The 18,973-nt window shown below is 31.2% G+C and overlaps 1 protein-coding gene across 4 annotated transcripts in view; it reads left to right on the top strand.

The window, feature by feature from the left end:
* Positions 1–18,266, top strand: part of LOC129906392 (ankyrin repeat domain-containing protein 12) — a 109,295-nt gene extending 91,029 nt beyond the window's left edge. For all 4 annotated transcript variants that reach the window (XM_055982140.1, XM_055982142.1, XM_055982143.1 and 1 more), the window contains exons 6-7: positions 15,338–17,097; positions 18,038–18,266. In XM_055982140.1, coding sequence (XP_055838115.1) covers positions 15,338–17,097; positions 18,038–18,217 — 1,940 coding nt within the window. In that variant the 3' untranslated portion in view covers positions 18,218–18,266. The remainder of the gene's footprint in view (positions 1–15,337; positions 17,098–18,037) is intronic.
* The last annotated feature ends 707 nt before the right edge of the window (positions 18,267–18,973 follow it).

Genomic DNA, 18,973 nt, shown 5'->3' with positions numbered 1-18,973 from the left:
TTATTAGGCTCATAAACAATCAGATAAAAACATTGAATTTTTCAATCAAGAATAATTTATTCTACAGAATAACAAAAAATATTGTCAAATTCAAAAATATTTAAAATTAAACGTCATTTTCATTCATGATTGTTTTTGTTTTCTTATGTTCCACTGTATTTTTTTCAAAATTCTTTCAAAACAGCTTTGACAACTGACATAATATTTTTGTTGAGATTATTAGAATAATTTTTATTCGTCTCTGAAAGAAGCAGATAGTTTTATTCATAGGAATAAGCTATATCTGCTTGTTGAAAAATTAATTTTTTCTCTATCCTTAGGAATAAGTACTAACTGACTGTTTAACTGACTATTGAAAAATTGGCCCTAAGTATTAAACATTATGTTTCCAATTATAAACCTGTACTTGTTATAAGAGCAATCTTCTTTGTACAGATGTTAAAGAAACTGAATAAAATGAAATGAAAATGAAATGAAATGTTTTCCTTCGCACTTTACACAAGCAAACTTGCGGTTGCAATATATTTAGGTATGACCAAAAGCTTGGCAACGTTTGCACTGCGGAACAACTTTAGATTTTCGGAGTGGTTCAATTTTAACAGCTATGCCCAAGATTGATCTTACTTTATAAATCTCCTCGAGACTTTGTTTCCCTCAAAAGTTAGCATGAATAAAAGTAGTACGAGTAACCTCTTACTTGTAGTCGATTCTCCAGAGGAGTTTTTAATTGTCTCATTCTTAAATAGATTGACTGCATCAAGGACTTGGAAGCCTTTTTATACAAGATCTTCCACTACTTCCTCGGGAGAGCACGAGGAATGAAGACCTCTGGCTACTACTTTGGCCTTGTAGCTTTGTTCTCACATGAGTGCCATTGTATTTGGTGTTTGCTCAGTTCTTCAGTGACAGATCTATGCTCGTCGGCTTCTTCGACTGTGACAGTTGTCTTTGTTGTACGATATGTATTTGCAAGCTTTTTTAGTACATTTTTCTATTATTTTCTCAAGATCTCCAACAATTGAAAATCCTGAGATCATAATTGGTGGTGGTTTAATTTTTTTTTCTGCCTTTAGCGTGAGATGTTGATTTAGTAACAGCTACCACATTATTATTTCGTAATCAGTGCGACTAGCTCTACAAAACCTGATAGGTCTCCACCCGCGTATATTTTGAAACCTCATTTTTGTAACACCGTGTTATTTTCCGAGAGCGAAGAAAATTTTTCGATGCAAGGAAAGCGGATGGTGAAGCAGTTTCCAATTGGTATGCTCGCTTAAAAAAGTTAGCAATAGATTGCAAATTTGGATCACAGTTAGACGATTTCATCTTAAATAAATTCATTACCGGATTCGATGGTAAAATTTTTGAACGTCTGTGTGAAGAAGATGAGAAAATTACACTCGCTTCAGCTTTAAAAAAGGCATTGACTGTTGAAGCTAAAGTTTTGGCGCTGGTTAATGTGCACCAAGAAAATGAGATTAACTATCTTAATAAGAAACAACAAAGGAACAAAACTAGGAATGAATGGTCAAAACCCGATGCAGCAAGTAATAATTGCGTAAAGCGTAAAGCACTCTGCGGTTGGAAAAACCATGAGAGCGATAAGTGCAAGTACAAGAATAGCAAGTGTCATAAATGTAACCGTATGGGACATTTAGCAAGTGTCTGTTCCAGCAAGCAAATTAATGTTGTATCTGGGGATGTATCTAATTTTACTAATCATAACTATTCTGGTTTAGATTTAGATGATAATAATTACTCTATTTACAGTGTGTCAAGCGAAAAGGCGTCTGTTCAAACTCAACATGCCCCATTTTTCAATGACGGTGGATGTAAATTGTGTCTTGATTGATTTCGTTTTGGACACAGGCGCTGCTGGTTCACTGATTCCTAAAACAATGTTTTACAAGTACTTTGATCATTCAACTTTAAAGCCATGCCTAAATGTTTTCTGTGCTTACAATGGTGATTGCATTGAAGTAATTGGAGAATTTATTGCTTCGATTGGATTCCGGAACAAGTCATGTAAAATAAGGTTAGTAGTTACTAATACTAGTGGTCCACCAATTTTGGGTCGTGATTTTATGTCTTTATTCGGTATCGGTCTCTCTCAAATTAATGCAGTAGAAAACAGTGATGAGTACGTTCTGGGTATACTAAAACGATTTGATGATGTATTTAAAGAGGATCTAGGTACTTTTAATGGAAATACCATAAAGTTAGATTTAGAAGTAGAGGCTAAACTAGTCTTTTGTAAACTTAGACCTTTGCCCTTGACATGGAAGGCTAAAGTCGAAGAGCAGCTAAAACAATTAGTCAAAAATGTTGTTTTGGTTCAAGTTGATAACTCCAACTGGGGAACACCTTTAGTGCCCATAGTTAAACCCAATGGTGAGCTTCGCATTTGTGGAGATTACAAGTCAACAATTAATAAATTTTTAGTTGATGTTAAATATCCTTTGCTTCGGATTGACGAGTTATTTTCTTGTCAAAATTAGACTTGTCAAATGCGTACAACCAACTAGTTTTAGATGAATCCTCGCAGTTGTTATGTGCATGGAGTACTCATATGGGACTTTTTAAAATGACGCGCTTACCTTTTGGTATAAAACCTACGGCAGCTATATTTCAAATGACTTTAGAAAATGTTTTGCGTGGTATTCCCAATGTAGTTAATTATATTGATGACATTATAATTACAGGAAAAGATTTTCATGAACATGCAAAAACATTAGAACTAGTTTTGACAAAGTTAAAAGGTTTAGGGTTGCGTCTAAATGCATGTAAATGTGTTTTCTTTCAAAAAGAGTTTTCATATTTAGGTTTTGTAATAGCCCAGGGAAATTAGTAATTTAAATCGCATTTTTCGCGGGACAAAATTTTTTTCATGGAATGTGTTCGGGTGGTTGTCCTTATCATAAAAGTCAATTTGTTGGGAAAATTGGAGGTTGGGAACAGCCGCCATCTTGGAAAAGAGATTGGTATCGTTTTTATTAAATAGCTCCATTGTTATTCATTTTAACAAAAAATGACAAAGGTAAGACTTATTAACAATAAAATTATCTAAAAAATGATATACAAAACAATTCCGTGAGTTGATTAAATAAAATTTTATAGTTGGTCAAAGTGCGGGTTTGTATCGCAAGGTTGGGACAAAATGACATTTGTTCATATATCTGACGAACTTTTGATTTGTTTGGATAATTCTTCAAGAATGAATTATAGTACTTATAATTACCTATTAAATGAGCCCACAATTGTTATTGTAACCATCGTATTGTAGAAGTAATCTAACTCCGAAACTCTCCATGTACTAGTTAAAAGTGAGAAAAAAGCTAGTTTTTTGCTAGAAGGCCTAGAAAATTTTGGGAGTAGAGGTATAACCAAAATATAAGTACGCAGTTTTGCAGCGTGTCAATGTCGATTTCAAAGGTCTGACAACTCTAATTTTGTGCTTTATACGGTTTTTGGGGGGTTAAATAAGGTAAGTTTCCAGTTAACGTGAATATGCTAAATTTATACTATTTGAAATTATAAATATACAAGCTGATGCTCTATTATTTTTCGTAAATCTAGACACCCCAATTTAGTCAATTTTTAGTGAAAAACAACATAAAGCACATTTTGACAGCTCCGGGTCATCCTGCCACCAACGGTCAGGCAGAAAATTTTGTAAGAACTTTTAAAAAATCTATTTTAGCTAATTTGGAAGGTTCAGAAAAAAATTTGGATAAGATTATAGAAACTTTTCTTTTCGATTATAGGAGTTCTAAGCACTGTACTACTGGTGAAACACCAGCTAAATTACTTTTGGATAAAGAGTTAAAAAATCGTTTCAGTATGCTTAGACCGCCCTTAGTTAAAAGCAATATTTTAGAGAGTCAGTTATCGAATATCAAGAATTATAAGGGTTCAAGAAACACAACATTTGAAAACGGTGAACAAGTGTTTGTTCGTGATTATTCCGATCCAAACAAAGCAAAATGGCAAAAAGCATCAGTCAAAGAACGTGTTGGACCGCAATCTTATCGATGTATATTAAATCGCAACAATAAAACCATTAAACGACATTTAAATCAAATTATTCATGGAACGCCTAATGATAACCAGAATAATGTCGAGGCGGCAGTTATTAATGATCAAAGTATAGCGCCTGTGGCCAACACGGAAACCGAAATTACCTCAAGGAGTATGGAGGAGGGTGAACAAGCGTCTGTCCGCGGTTCACAAACCACTGATTTTGATAAAAATTTAAGAAAGTTAAAACGTCTAAATTATAATAATTATTATATTGTTTTGTATATTGTATGTAGCATCTTAGGATGGGAGTTGTGATAGTGATATACCTTGTTACTTGTTATTACTTGTTTATTATTAATATTAACTTGGTTAACTTTGTATGTAAATATAATTGATATTGTCAAATGTTTATATTTTAAATTTTAATAAATAAATCAGTTCTTTTTATACTTCCACCTTAAAAACATCGTAGTTATAACAATCGATTTTTGTTGAAAACAAAATCACTCAAATTTTAAGAAGATTTTCTCTATGAAAATAATAAGAAATTTCCTTAAAAAAACCTTCTTAATCGTCGATTCTGTTAGTTTTTAGGGGGTCATATTTTTCTCTGTGTACCAAAGTAAGCGTTTTCTCAAGCGTTTTTGTTTTTTTCAAAGTAGAAAATCTCGGTAGTGCGCAAGCATACGCAGCTAAATTTTATGCACTTGGCTCAGCAATTGTTTGCTGCAAATACCCTACTCCAGGGATGGTGCCATTGGTGGCACGCGATGAAATATTTCCGGCACGCCACCAACGACATTACACGATTTTTCCAGTGAAGATTTTTCTTGAGATTGTTCCACTATAAAACTCTTTTCTTATTCTTCTCACTTAATTACAACAATACAAAAAAATCGTTACTAGAAAAATAGGTAAATGAAAATGCTGCAAATTTGTCATGTTGGAAAACTGTAAGTAATTTTGAAACTTGAAAAAATTTAACAACGGATTGAATTTACCTGAAAAATCGGTAATTAGATCAGCAGTCGAAGAATTTTCGTTTGTTTTGTAAACAAAATGTCCATTATTGTGTGTCAACATAAACGATCTCATGAGGGATCAACTCATAGCTCGTATCTTCAAAGGAGTTTAGGAACGATGTTCAGCTCTCAAATAGTTACAAATTGTAACTATTTTGTATAAAAGGAACGACCATAGTTAACCGCACGTCTGATATGAAATCCTTTGATAAATTTAGCTTGTCAAAAGTTGATTGGTGAAAATTGAAGACATTGAAATGCAGCTGAACGAATTGCAATCTAGCTCGATATGGACTCAAAACTTTTTCAAAACGACGAAGAATGCAATCACATCTAAATTAAAGGAAACATGAAAATCAATTCCCGATACATACAGGGTGTCCCAAAAGTTAACGTCGAAACGAAAACGGTAGATAGGGTAGGTGGTGACAGTTATCAGAAAAATAATAAAAAAAATCGCAGCCATATATTTTGGGAGTTATGGGCATTTGAAAAAAAGTCGAAAAAATGGTCACCCTGTGACGGTTTTTCATGTGCCGTGACTACAAATCTTAATTTTTCTCATTTTTTTCTTTTGTTACGGAACCTTGAATAACCCTGCTATCAAATGCATTCAAAAATTTTAACTCAGCTGCATCAGTTTTAAAGAAAAAATTACTTTTTTACCCAACTTAGTACTAAAAAAATTTACATGACTCTAATTCAATGAGTCGTGTAAAAAAAATGCACTACGATATTTCGGCAAGTTGCCTTAAAAGTTGGTGTGTTCAATTCTCTTTTCAAAATGGTATAACATTGTTGGGAATATTTCATAAATAACCGAGATAAAATTTTTTTTCTTAAGAAATCCGACTTTTTTATGAGGTAATTTTTCCAGTGTTGGCGTTTGCTATCTTGAAAATATTTTTTTTTCCTACAGTGGGAGCGTGTGAGTCCTTATTTTTCGAAATTAATAACATTAAAGATCCTCTTAGAAACATGTTGTCAAATTAATCCAGTTCAGCTTGCATTTTAAATAAATGAATTTTTACGTTTACAAATAAAATGCTGCATATTTTGAAATTATTTATTTTTGCTTCTAGTAGTCACTAAAAACTAGATCGAAACTGTATGGCACGCCAAAGGTACTTGAAATAAATTATTTGATTAAAATGGCACGGGGCTCTAAAAAGGTTCGCCATCCCTGCCCTACTCGACTTAATGCATGGACTGGTATGGATTTTTTTGTCGCTCTATTCAAACTCAATAAACTGTAAAAAAAACACTGTAAACAAATTATGCAGCGAGCTAAAGATAGAGCTGGCTGGCGAAGCTTGTTGGTTGGGGCCCAAATCCACAACGGATTGTAGCCGCCTTACGGCGCATGGTCACGCTAAGTAAATAAAACAAATTCGAGCTGTTAATTCTAGCGACCTGAGTATGTTTCCGCAGATTAATAATATTTTTTGACGGAATTATCAAAACGAGCTTCCGTGCCTTAAGCTCCAGAGAACTATGGAAAACAGAGACGCTCTTCTGACAGCAGGCATAAATCCAAGGAAAGCCATATTGAACAACGACCTTTTTATATTCGAAGACCCGCAAGAGAAAGTGGAGGCGGTGGGAGCTGCCTTCCAGCAAGTGTACAAGGTAAATGCGAGCATTAACCCGAACCATGACCTGGAACACAGGTCCCTCCTTCATCACTTCTATCTACGTAATGATATTACGCAATGGCGATTTGAGAATCGCGGTTTTACCGGGTTTAATGAAGAACACTTGGCAAACGCCATCATCGCCGATTATTATACCCTGTTAGTTACGAAGGTATGAAGAAAAAAAAGTCAGCAGGAGTCGATGATATATCCAAAATTGTACTAAGACATCTACCGCAGGAAGCTATTGACATTTATGCAAAACTGTTCAACAACGCTCTGAATAATAGTGAGGCGGCTTAGCATCTAAATCGTGCACTTTATGATAAAAGCATGAAATTTATATCATTGGTAGTAATCAATATAAGAGCTATTTTGAGAAATTGGGCCACCTTGTATTCCATCCAGAAGGGTAAATACAATGAAACCTTTTTATTATTACAATATATGATTTCGAGGTAATTTTTAACGCCTGATCGAATAAAACCAGTACCAATATACCTGGACCGTCATGTTAAAAGTTATTGCACTCTTTATAAATAGTCATATACTTGAAGAAGAGCCAAAATATTACCAAGTACTCCTTGAAAAAAAGTGGTAGGCTGATGAAATTTTGTACGCAAGTTTACTATACCATAGACAAAAATAATAAAATATGTCCATCAAAATAAATAATTAAAAAATGAATTATATTTACCATGGAATATTGAATTTTCGTGCAAAACTTAAATTGCTTGCTTTTATTTTCTATTAAATTTTCATACAAACTAATATTTTGAGGGAGTGAGGTGCAAAAGTAAAAGTATGAAAAATAATTGTGCAGTTTGTGATACAAGGATCAAATTAATAGGATTGTTCGTTTATCAATGTTTATCAATAGGGCTCTGTCTCAGTGGGCTGAGGACAATAATATCATACCGGATAATCAATTCGAGTTTAAGGCAGGACATGACACTATTCATGCCGCGTCTAAACTTGTCTCTGATATTCAATAGAAAAAATCTAAAACTTAATGCACGGGTGCCTGTCTGGTTGATTTGCAAAAAGCTTTCGACACCGTTTGGTTAGAAGGTCTCTATCTAAAATTAAAAAGACTCTTTATAAGTAAACCACTTTTATTTATGCTTTATGACATGCTCAATGGTAACTTCTACTGCAGTTTTTAATATTAACAAAAAATAAAAAAATGATAACAACAATTAAAATATTAGTATTAAATATCAGTATTAGTATATTAGTATTAGTATTAGTATTAGTATTAGTATTAGTATTAGTATTAGTATTAGTATTAGTATTAGTATTAGTATTAGTATTAGTATTAGTATTAGTATTAGTATTAGTATTAGTATTAGTATTAGTATTAGTATTAGTATTAGTATTAGTATTAGTATTAGTATTAGTATTAGTATTAGTATTAGTATTAGTATTAGTATTAGTATTAGTATTAGTATTAGTATTAGTATTAGTATTAGTATTAGTATTAGTATTAGTATTAGTATTAGTATTAGTATTAGTATTAGTATTAGTATTAGTATTAGTATTAGTATTAGTATTAGTATTAGTATTAGTATTAGTATTAGTATTAGTATTAGTATTAGTATTAGTATTAGTATTAGTATTAGTATTAGTATTAGTATTAGTATTAGTATTAGTATTAGTATTAGTATTAGTATTAGTATTAGTATTAGTATTAGTATTAGTATTAGTATTAGTATTAGTATTAGTATTAGTATTAGTATTAGTATTAGTATTAGTATTAGTATTAGTATTAGTATTAGTATTAGTATTAGTATTAGTATTAGTATTAGTATTAGTATTAGTATTAGTATTAGTATTAGTATTAGTATTAGTATTAGTATTAGTATTAGTATTAGTATTAGTATTAGTATTAGTATTAGTATTAGTATTAGTATTAGTATTAGTATTAGTATTAGTATTAGTATTAGTATTAGTATTAGTATTAGTATTAGTATTAGTATTAGTATTAGTATTAGTATTAGTATTAGTATTAGTATTAGTATTAGTATTAGTATTAGTATTAGTATTAGTATTAGTATTAGTATTAGTATTAGTATTAGTATTAGTATTAGTATTAGTATTAGTATTAGTATTAGTATTAGTATTAGTATTAGTATTAGTATTAGTATTAGTATTAGTATTAGTATTAGTATTAGTATTAGTATTAGTATTAGTATTAGTATTAGTATTAGTATTAGTATTAGTATTAGTATTAGTATTAGTATTAGTATTAGTATTAGTATTAGTATTAGTATTAGTATTAGTATTAGTATTAGTATTAGTATTAGTATTAGTATTAGTATTAGTATTAGTATTAGTATTAGTATTAGTATTAGTATTAGTATTAGTATTAGTATTAGTATTAGTATTAGTATTAGTATTAGTATTAGTATTAGTATTAGTATTAGTATTAGTATTAGTATTAGTATTAGTATTAGTATTAGTATTAGTATTAGTATTAGTATTAGTATTAGTATTAGTATTAGTATTAGTATTAGTATTAGTATTAGTATTAGTATTAGTATTAGTATAAGTATTAGTATTAGTATTAGTATTAGTATTAGTATTAGTATTAGATAGAGCTGGCTGGCGAAGCTTGTTGGTTGGGGCCCAAATCCACAACGGATTGTAGCCGCCTTACGGTGCATGGTCACGCTAAGTAAATAAAACAAATTCGAGCTGTTAATTCTAGCGACCTGAGTATGTTTCCGCAGATTAATAATATTTGTTGACGGAATTATCAAAACGAGCTTCCGTGCCTTAAGCTCCAGAGAACTATGGAAAACAGAGACGTTCTTCTGACAGCAGGCATAAATCCAAGGAAAGCCATATTGGACAACCACCTTTTTATATTCGAAGACCCGCAAGAGAAAGTGGAGGCGGTGGGAGCTGCCTTCCAGCAAGTGTACAAGGTAAATGCGAGCATTAACCCGAACCATGACCTGGAAAACAGGTCCCTCCTTCATCACTTCTATCTACGTAATGATATTACGCAATGGTGATTTGAGAATCGCGGTTTTACCGGGTTTAATGAAGAACACTTGGCAAACGCCATCATCGCCGATTATACCCTGTTAGTTACGAAGGTATGAAGAAAAAAAAGTCAGCAGGAGTCGATGATATATCCAAAATTGTACTAAGACATCTACCGCAGGAAGCTATTGACATTTATGCCACACTGTTCAACAACGCTCTGAATAATAGTGAGGCGGCTTAGCATCTAAATCGTGCACTTTATGATAAAAGCATGAAATTTATATCATTGGTAGTAATCAATATAAGAGCTATTTTGAGAAATTGGGCCACCTTGTATTCCATCCAGAAGGGTAAATACAATGAAACCTTTTTATTATTACAATATATGATTTCGAGGTAATTTTTAACGCCTGATCGAATAAAACCAGTACCAATATACCTGGACCGTCATGTTAAAAGTTATTGCACTCTTTATAAATAGTCATATACTTAAAGAAGAAGAGCCAAAATATTACCAAGTACTCCTTGAAAAAAAGTGGTAGGCTGATGAAATTTTGTACGCAAGTTTACTATACCATAGACAAAAATAATAAAATATGTCCATCAAAATATTTCATGTTAAAGGGTGTTTTTTTTTAGTGATGAAAAAACACATTTGAAATGGTACCATTGCACCAAATGGAAAATTTTTGCATTTTTTTGAACCGCATACCTATATATTTTATACATCGTATGAGAATCAAAATAATTAAAAAATGAATTATATTTACCATGGAATATTGAATTTTCGTGCAAAACTTAAATTGCTTGCTTTTATTTTCTATTAAATTTTCATACAAACTAATATTTTGAGGGAGTGAGGTGCAAAAGTAAAAGTATGAAAAATAATTGTGCAGTTTGTGATACAAGGATCAAATTAATAGGATTGTTCGTACAATAGGTAACCCTCATTTTAAGATATTGGGCCAATTAATATATGACCAATGAGGATGTACATAAGTCATCTAATAATCACAAATTTCACAAAACTTCATTTAAATTGCTTTCTGTTTATCGTTATAAATATCCTCATAGGTGAAATATTAAGTGGCCCAATATCTTAAAATAAGGATTACATTTTTTACTAGAAATCCTATTAATTTGATCCTTTTATCACAAACTGCAACTACCACTTTTTTTCAAGGATTACTTGGTAATATTCTGACTCTTGCTCTTTGAGTAAATGACAATTCATAAAGAGTCCAATAACTTTTTACATGATGGTCGAGACATTTTGGTATTTAGAACATCCTCTACCGAAAAAGGGAAAGGATAACTCCAATCCGGCAAATCTCCGTTCGATAAGTCTCATTCCAAGTATCAGCAAAGTATTTGAAAAATTTATCAATAGGGCTCTGTCTCAGTGGGCTGAGGACAATAATATCATACCGGATAATCAATTCGAGTTTAAGGCAGGACATGACACTATTCATGCCGCGTCTAAACTTGTCTCTGATATTCAATAGAAAAAATCTAAAACTTAATGCACGGGTGCCTGTCTGGTTGATTTGCAAAAAGCTTTCGACACCGTTTGGTTAGAAGGTCTCTATCTAAAATTAAAAAGACTTTATAAGTAAACCACTTTTATTTATGCTTTATGACATGCTCAATGGTAACTTCTACTGCAGTTTTTAATATTAACAAAAAATAAAAAAATGATAACAACAATTAAAATATTAGTATTAAATATCAGTATTAGTATATTCGTATTAGTATTAGTATTAGTATTAGTATTAGTATTAGTATTAGTATTAGTATTAGTATTAGTATTAGTATTAGTATTAGTATTAGTATTAGTATTAGTATTAGTATTAGTATTAGTATTAGTATTAGTATTAGTATTAGTATTAGTATTAGTATTAGTATTAGTATTAGTATTAGTATTAGTATTAGTATTAGTATTAGTATTAGTATTAGTATTAGTATTAGTATTAGTATTAGTATTAGTATTAGTATTAGTATTAGTATTAGTATTAGTATTAGTATTAGTATTAGTATTAGTATTAGTATTAGTATTAGTATTAGTATTAGTATTAGTATTAGTATTAGTATTAGTATTAGTATTAGTATTAGTATTAGTATTAGTATTAGTATTAGTATTAGTATTAGTATTAGTATTAGTATTAGTATTAGTATTAGTATTAGTATTAGTATTAGTATTAGTATTAGTATTAGTATTAGTATTAGTATTAGTATTAGTATTAGTATTAGTATTAGTATTAGTATTAGTATTAGTATTAGTATTAGTATTAGTATTAGTATTAGTATTAGTATTAGTATTAGTATTAGTATTAGTATTAGTATTAGTATTAGTATTAGTATTAGTATTAGTATTAGTATTAGTATTAGTATTAGTATTAGTATTAGTATTAGTATTAGTGTAACTTGAGGATTTTTATCTTCAACTTCCCAATTTGCTTTTGTTCACTGAAAGTTGACGTTTTTAACTTTCGATTTTAAACTCGAGAGTTTATCAACATCCAGTTTTCTCAACTTCCCGAAAAAGTAGAAGTTAGGCAACCAAACTTGAGAGTTTGCTTCAAAATAATTTTTTTTTAAATTTTTCTGTCAAAATTTCGTTTGGCATATATTGTGTTAACGAATAAAGAATCCAATTCCATACACTTCAATTATTCCGCATATAGGTATATTATTAACAGCCACACAAAAAATATAATTTTATCTAATGAATTCGTACGCCAAAATTGGTTTGATTTGGATGTGTAATTCTTGAAAAACGACACACATACAATCGGACAAAAATCGATTCGTTGTTAATAATAAAAAGAATTCGACATTTTGAACACCAAATACAACTCAAACCTTTATTAAATTCTAACTGACGTAAAACATTCAAAAGATGATTATAAACTGACAGTTTTTGTGTTTACTGTCACAAATATCCCAAGGATATTTTCAAAACTGAAAGTTGGCCAACTTTTGTTTTTTAAACTCGAGAGTTAAGAAAAAATAAGTGAACAAAATAGATTCTCAACTTTTGTTTAAACTCCCGAGTTAAAGTCAACTCTCAAATTTGTCAACTTGAGAGTTTGCTTCAAGTTGATCAATAGTGAACAAAATCGCCCTAAATCAGTGGAACACCCTCCCAAAGATCTTGGCCCTATTTCATAAACTTTGACAGGGGACGATCGAACAAATTTATCGCACTTGTCTGATAAGTTTCCAATTCATATTAAATACAACGACAAATTTGTCTTCACATTTTTGTCACTGTCAGACTATGACAAATTTGTCGGTTTTGAGTTTTCACAAAATTGACAAATTTGTCATTCCCCGCGTTCAACGCAGGACACCTGAACTTAAGATCTGAATTTTCAGAGGCTCTGATTGGTCAGATGTCATAAAAAGTTAGGTGGCATTTAGTTACTTTTTTTTACATTTAGTTACGATTTTCAGGTAGAAATTTTTATCTGAAAATTCAGATGGGTGTGTTGGGTGTGTAGAAAACAAAATTTAATGTCGTTTTCTTTCACTCTATTAAGGAGTACTCTAAATTTTTACTCCTTTTTCTAGTGTGAAAGAACATAATGAGAGTAATTTTTTTTTTGTAATTGTGTGTGTGACAAGGCAAAAATGGATAATTTCCTTGAAAAAAATAGTGATAACAGGCCTAAGGAAAACATTTTATGAATTGAAAAAATATTAATATTAATAAAATATGAAGCATAATAAGCGTTCGTTGATAAGTCTGCTTCTACACGAAGACGAAAGGCGCAGAAATCATCTTCAAATTTCCTTTTGATTTTCGTTTCGGTGTATCACGCGCTTCCACACGTATTATTTTTTTGAAGACGCAAATTTGACAGTTATTTTATTTGGTTTTATTTTGTTCTTGTTATCGTATGACGACTTCTACAGGAAGACGTAGACGCACGAGATGCACATAAGAACAAGAGAGAGAGAAAGATCGATTTCTCCTTTGCTCTTATGTGCATCTTGTGCGTCTACGTCTTCTTATATTTATGCATTTTAATTCCCAAAAAAACCCAAAATATACAAAAACAACAACTCCAGTGAGGTCTATGTGCAACGAAAACTTTGTAATAAATTAAAAACGTTACTATACACGCAATTAACACACACCCTTAGTTTGATTTTATAATTGTAAAATAAAAATATCCCATCAATGCAGAAAAAAATGGGATTTTTTTGTATATGGCACAGGATTTTTTTTTTTTATTGATGAAGAACACTGGCGGAAAATTTTTTTATTCGGTTTTCAATTTCATTTTGGGAAAAGTGAAGAATTAACGAAAAAATGGAAGAAATATATCTGGCGGAATATAATACAGTAGAAAATATATTCATAATGGTTGTTTTTGTTAATAACAAATAAGTTTGAAAGAAAAACTTTTCGCATTTTTCAATTTTCAAACAAAATTTTATGTCGTTTTCCAAAATTCAAGGAGTGACACTCCTAGCTATATAATCACTCCAAAAGGAGTGATTTCAAATTCCAAAATTGAAAAAGGAGTGAATTTTTGGAGTGAATTCTTCACTCCTAAAATTTTGAAGGAGTGACGGAGTGATTACCAATACTTCTACATTTGACTTCTTGGACTGCTTGTCAAATTGTTGGGTGGTTGTTTTAACTTTTTTTGTGAAGGAAATTATATTTATTTACAAAAAAAATTCAATAAAGTATTGTAAAAAATCACTAAAAGTGAATTTAAAAGATTGTGTTATTATTTTATTCATTATTTCGTATTACAAACACATGCAAAGCAAACGTCAAATCACTCCACTTGTCAAATTCTTCGTGAACAAATTCCAAAATTGCACGAAAAAGGAGTGATTCACTCCCATAATTTTGGAAAACGACATAACGACGGTTAAACTGCAAAACCTCGTAAGTCGTTTTTTCAAGTTTTTCAGAAATCAAAAAACAAAATGTTGTGTTTCTTGTTTTTGTATGGGATCTATCAATACGAGTGTTTGAATTTTGTCATTTCTGAAAAATGTTCAGAACAACATTGTTAAGCTGAATATACCAAAAGATAGCTCTGAATTTTCTGAATTGTTTGCATTAATAATATTTTTTTCGAATTTTTAGACTTACGAGGTTTTGCAGTTTAACCGTCGAAGTGTGTGTGCAAGTCCCTGTGCAAATCGGTGTAAATCTGACTAAAAATGTGGAGTAAATCCGGGGTACTCCGTAGTACTAAAATTACTCCGGAGTAATTTTTTTTTTACACTTTTGTGGCGTCAAAGAACACAAAACCTTCAAAAGTGCAAAAATAAGTACTAAAAGGGTACTCTCATTGGAGTGAAAGAAAACGACATAAGTGTGATACACACTGCTAATTCATTTTCACAAATGCACTGGACTAAAAGTGGAAGTATATATAAAAGTCATCGCTTTCTAAGCGATTCGCCGCGTTTTTTTAAATCGACATACTTAATTTTCAACTTTTGCTTTTCGAAATTTAATCAACACCCTTCGACCAATGTACATTTTATGTCGCCAATTTTGTGTTGGTTTAATAAAACCATTTTTAAATTTCACTATTTTAAATTTATCTAGATTTTAAAATCTTTCTTTTAAAGAATTTAAATTTTGTAACTAAGCTAACTAACTATGTACTCATGTTATCTATTGGTTTTCAGATGCAAGCCATAACAAATCTGCTCAAACTTTAAAAAAAGTAGTATTGTCAGATTTAAGAAGAAGTAGCGAGGGCGATGATGGATCAAATGTTGATACTGGTGAAAGTAACGAAGAAAATAACGTAGTAAATTTGAAAAAAAACTGTAAGGATTTCATGAACATCGATGATGGGAAGAACCAATCAAGACACAAAGTTGATAAGCTCATTCAAAAAGATGAATTTTACAATGAAGATGACACAACAAACAGTTTTAAATTGACAAGTTTTAATTCAAATACAGCAATAAAACGTTCGCATTCTGATATAGAAATGGAGGAATCCTTAGATACAGATGAAATAAAAAGAAAAAAACGAAAGGATTCTGACAATTTTAAAGAGACCTCAAAACCCATTGTCAATACAAAGATACCAACAAGGAACGATAAAACGACCAAGCAAGCTGTAGCTTTATCTAAACCGAGCTCTGTAGTCCTGAAAATGTCTTCTGAACGAAAAAGTCCTTGTGTAAGCCCAAAGCCAACTCCTTTAAAAATTCACGATGGTGATTTGGAATCAGAGGATACAAAAGTTAATGAATGTATTTCAGGCAACGGCCCAAAAGTGCCACCATTAAAAATTGTCATTCCACAACAAAACTGCACAAACGATCCTGAGAGTGGATCACGAAATGGAAAAGTGAACTCTGTTAGAAATCAGATTGCACACCCATATGTTGTTTCCTCTTCAAATAGCAACGACTCTCTTTCAGCAGAAAAAGAAACAAACCCATCTCGATGCAACAGTCCAACAGAGTTAGTACAAAAAAACAACTCCGCAACTATTAATATTTTACAAGAAGAAAAAAATGTCAAACTAAGCAATGAAGAAAAAGGTCAACAAAGAATTTTACGAAGCTCCCATCGTTCAGGTGGTCACAATATTGACAGAAGCTCCAATAACTCGTCTCCCCAACTACAAAGTAATTCTCCTTCTCCTGCTACCCTAAACGATATGAGTGATAAAAATCTTAATCTAACCAATAACAACACACTTGCCCTCCAAGTGCAAAATCAAACACTAGAAACAGAGAATGTAATCATGCCCAATCTATCTAACATTTCATCGCCATCGTTGAAGGACATGCAATCGAACTCAGTTGAATTACATCCTCGTAAACGAAAAATACGAACAAAGCATGAAGAGAGTTTTGTGAAGGCCCATTCAACAGGCGTTGGATCCGAACAGAATAATACTTATGATATTCATCCCCATGACCATCCCTTTACGAATTGCTACCATATGTATCTGAACATTCGCAATCAAATAGAGAAAAAACACAGAACTTTGTTTCCTGTTCAACCTCGTCCTCCCCAAGGGTTTTCAGAGTATTTATTGAATAGGCGTTCTTATCTACTTGCAAATACTCATACTCCAGAATCTTGTCATACAACCCCTCCAGACTTGCCTCCACAGATGATTGACTTGTTCAATTCCCAGGAAAAAGAACGTCAAAAACTTAAACTGAAACATATTGTCGAAAAAGAAAAATTAGGTTTAACAGTCGAGCAAGAAATATTAAGAGTTCACGGAAAAGCTGCGAGAAGTCTAGCCTGTCAATCAGTTCCCTTTTCAGTATGTACCTTCTTGAAGGATGAAGAAGTTTACAATTTGATTACACCAGAACAAGAAGAAAAAGACAGAAATGCACGATCTCGTTACAATGGTCGACTGTTTATCAGTTGGTTGCAAGATGTTGATGACAAATGGGAAAAAATTAAGGTAAGCGTCTTCTTAGGCCGTATGTGAATTGAGTTAAGTATTTAGCCGAGGATCAATTTTTGACACGATTGAGGTGAAAAGATAAACTGTCAAAAATTTAGTCTGCTCTTTAGCTGTGTGAGTTGGGATAAATTATGACGGGGCTAAATATATTGTTTAAGCTGCAAAACAAAAGAATTAATGATGTTAAAAACAATTATAAATCATTACAATATACATACTTCCAACTCCAGTTGTTCTCGGAATATTATTCTCATGAACTCTCTATTAAATAAAGTGAAATACATTAAAAAATATGATTTCTCTTGATATGCAATCATTACATTGCATTTCTTTTTCAATGTTCATTACTTCTACTTATTAAAAAAATACATACAGTGCGCTTCACATTATTAGACTCACCAAATTAGTTAGTTGAGCGTGATCTATTGCGTTGATTTGCCTAATTTGGGAGTTTAAGCATCATGAAGTTATTTTTTAGTGATTTTCATTCAAAATGGGTTCTGATCGCGAAAGAAAAAGGGATAACTGACGCTTTGCATTCCGAAAGAATAAGCACCATTGCCAAAAAAAATAGTACGAAGTGACAATTTCGAGGGGAATTATTTGAAATACAGTGCCTCCTACGATTAAATCTTCAAGGCAGGAATAATAGAAGCTTTAACACCTCATCTCTTAAGGTTCTCAATTAAGAAAGCTCTTGATTAGAAACGCTAAATATAAGTTTTATTATAAACTATATTTTTTTAGTTTTTTTAAATTATTTAAATTTTTTAGTCATATTAAAAAAATTATTTTAGTCAAATGAATTATCAAATTATTTTCACCCAGCCCTCCTTTTTGGAAGTCAGTCAAAAGAAACCCAAGAACGATTAATCCTTTTATTTTAAAATATTATTTTTATCTATTATTGCATTAATGTGTCTACGCCTTATTTCAGGAAGCGATGGTTTTGAGGCATCACAACGAAGCTGAAAGTCTACATGCATTGCAACGAATGGGCTGGGACGAAGTTTTGAAAGATAATGATTTATGTGATAGTACATCAAAACCATATATACAAGAGGACCATGTTCCAATTGTACATGTCAGTGATGATTTCGAACTTCTTCCTGCTTAAAGTCCTGTAACAATAAAATGGGAGCGCATCGGAATCCCGCTTTTTAAAATCCCGTTTTTTTTTTTAACCCCGAAAAAAAGTTTTAAAATCCTGTCCTCTAAAGTACCGATTGTTTTGAATCCCGTCTTCTAAAATCCCGATCACTTGTAATTCCGCTTTTTAAAATCCCGTCAAGTCCCGATAATCCCGTTTTTTTTAGCAAAATTCATTTATACATTGAACTAATTAAAAAAACATGAGAAATAGACAAAAAATGAGTAAACCCTTATCTATATAGGCCACTTGTTGCAAAAGTACAAAAGTAAAAATATTTTTTATCTTGCTAACGCAATTGAATCGTAAAAAATATATACATATTTTGAATCAAAAACAAAGCTTTCTGCTTCATTCTTCTTAAATTTTTAATTAATTTTAACCACCACAAAATGAGTTTGAAAATGTTCAATTTTGTACTTTTTTTAAGGCCCATGTAGTTAAGGCTTAAACTTTTTTTTTGCGCCGTACAGTTGAACTAAATACATAATAAAACCAGTAATACTTTGTTAATAATTTAATTTAATTTTTTGATTTGTTTTAAAAGAATGCTTTATATTTTTTTTATGTATATTTATTAAAGTTTAGCATTAATAATGCATTTAATGCATTTAGAAAAATCTCTAATTTATTAATAGGTTATTATTATTCCGATTTTGCAATCAAAACTAGCTGTTTATTTTAAAAAATCGCGCGATTTTATTTGCAAAACCGGGATAATTA

Source organism: Episyrphus balteatus, chromosome 1 (genome assembly GCF_945859705.1).
Source record: "Episyrphus balteatus chromosome 1, idEpiBalt1.1, whole genome shotgun sequence".
Lineage (NCBI taxonomy): Eukaryota > Metazoa > Arthropoda > Insecta > Diptera > Syrphidae > Episyrphus > Episyrphus balteatus.
Note: the sequence above shows the minus strand (reverse complement) of the source record. Positions and strands in the feature narration are given on the sequence as shown.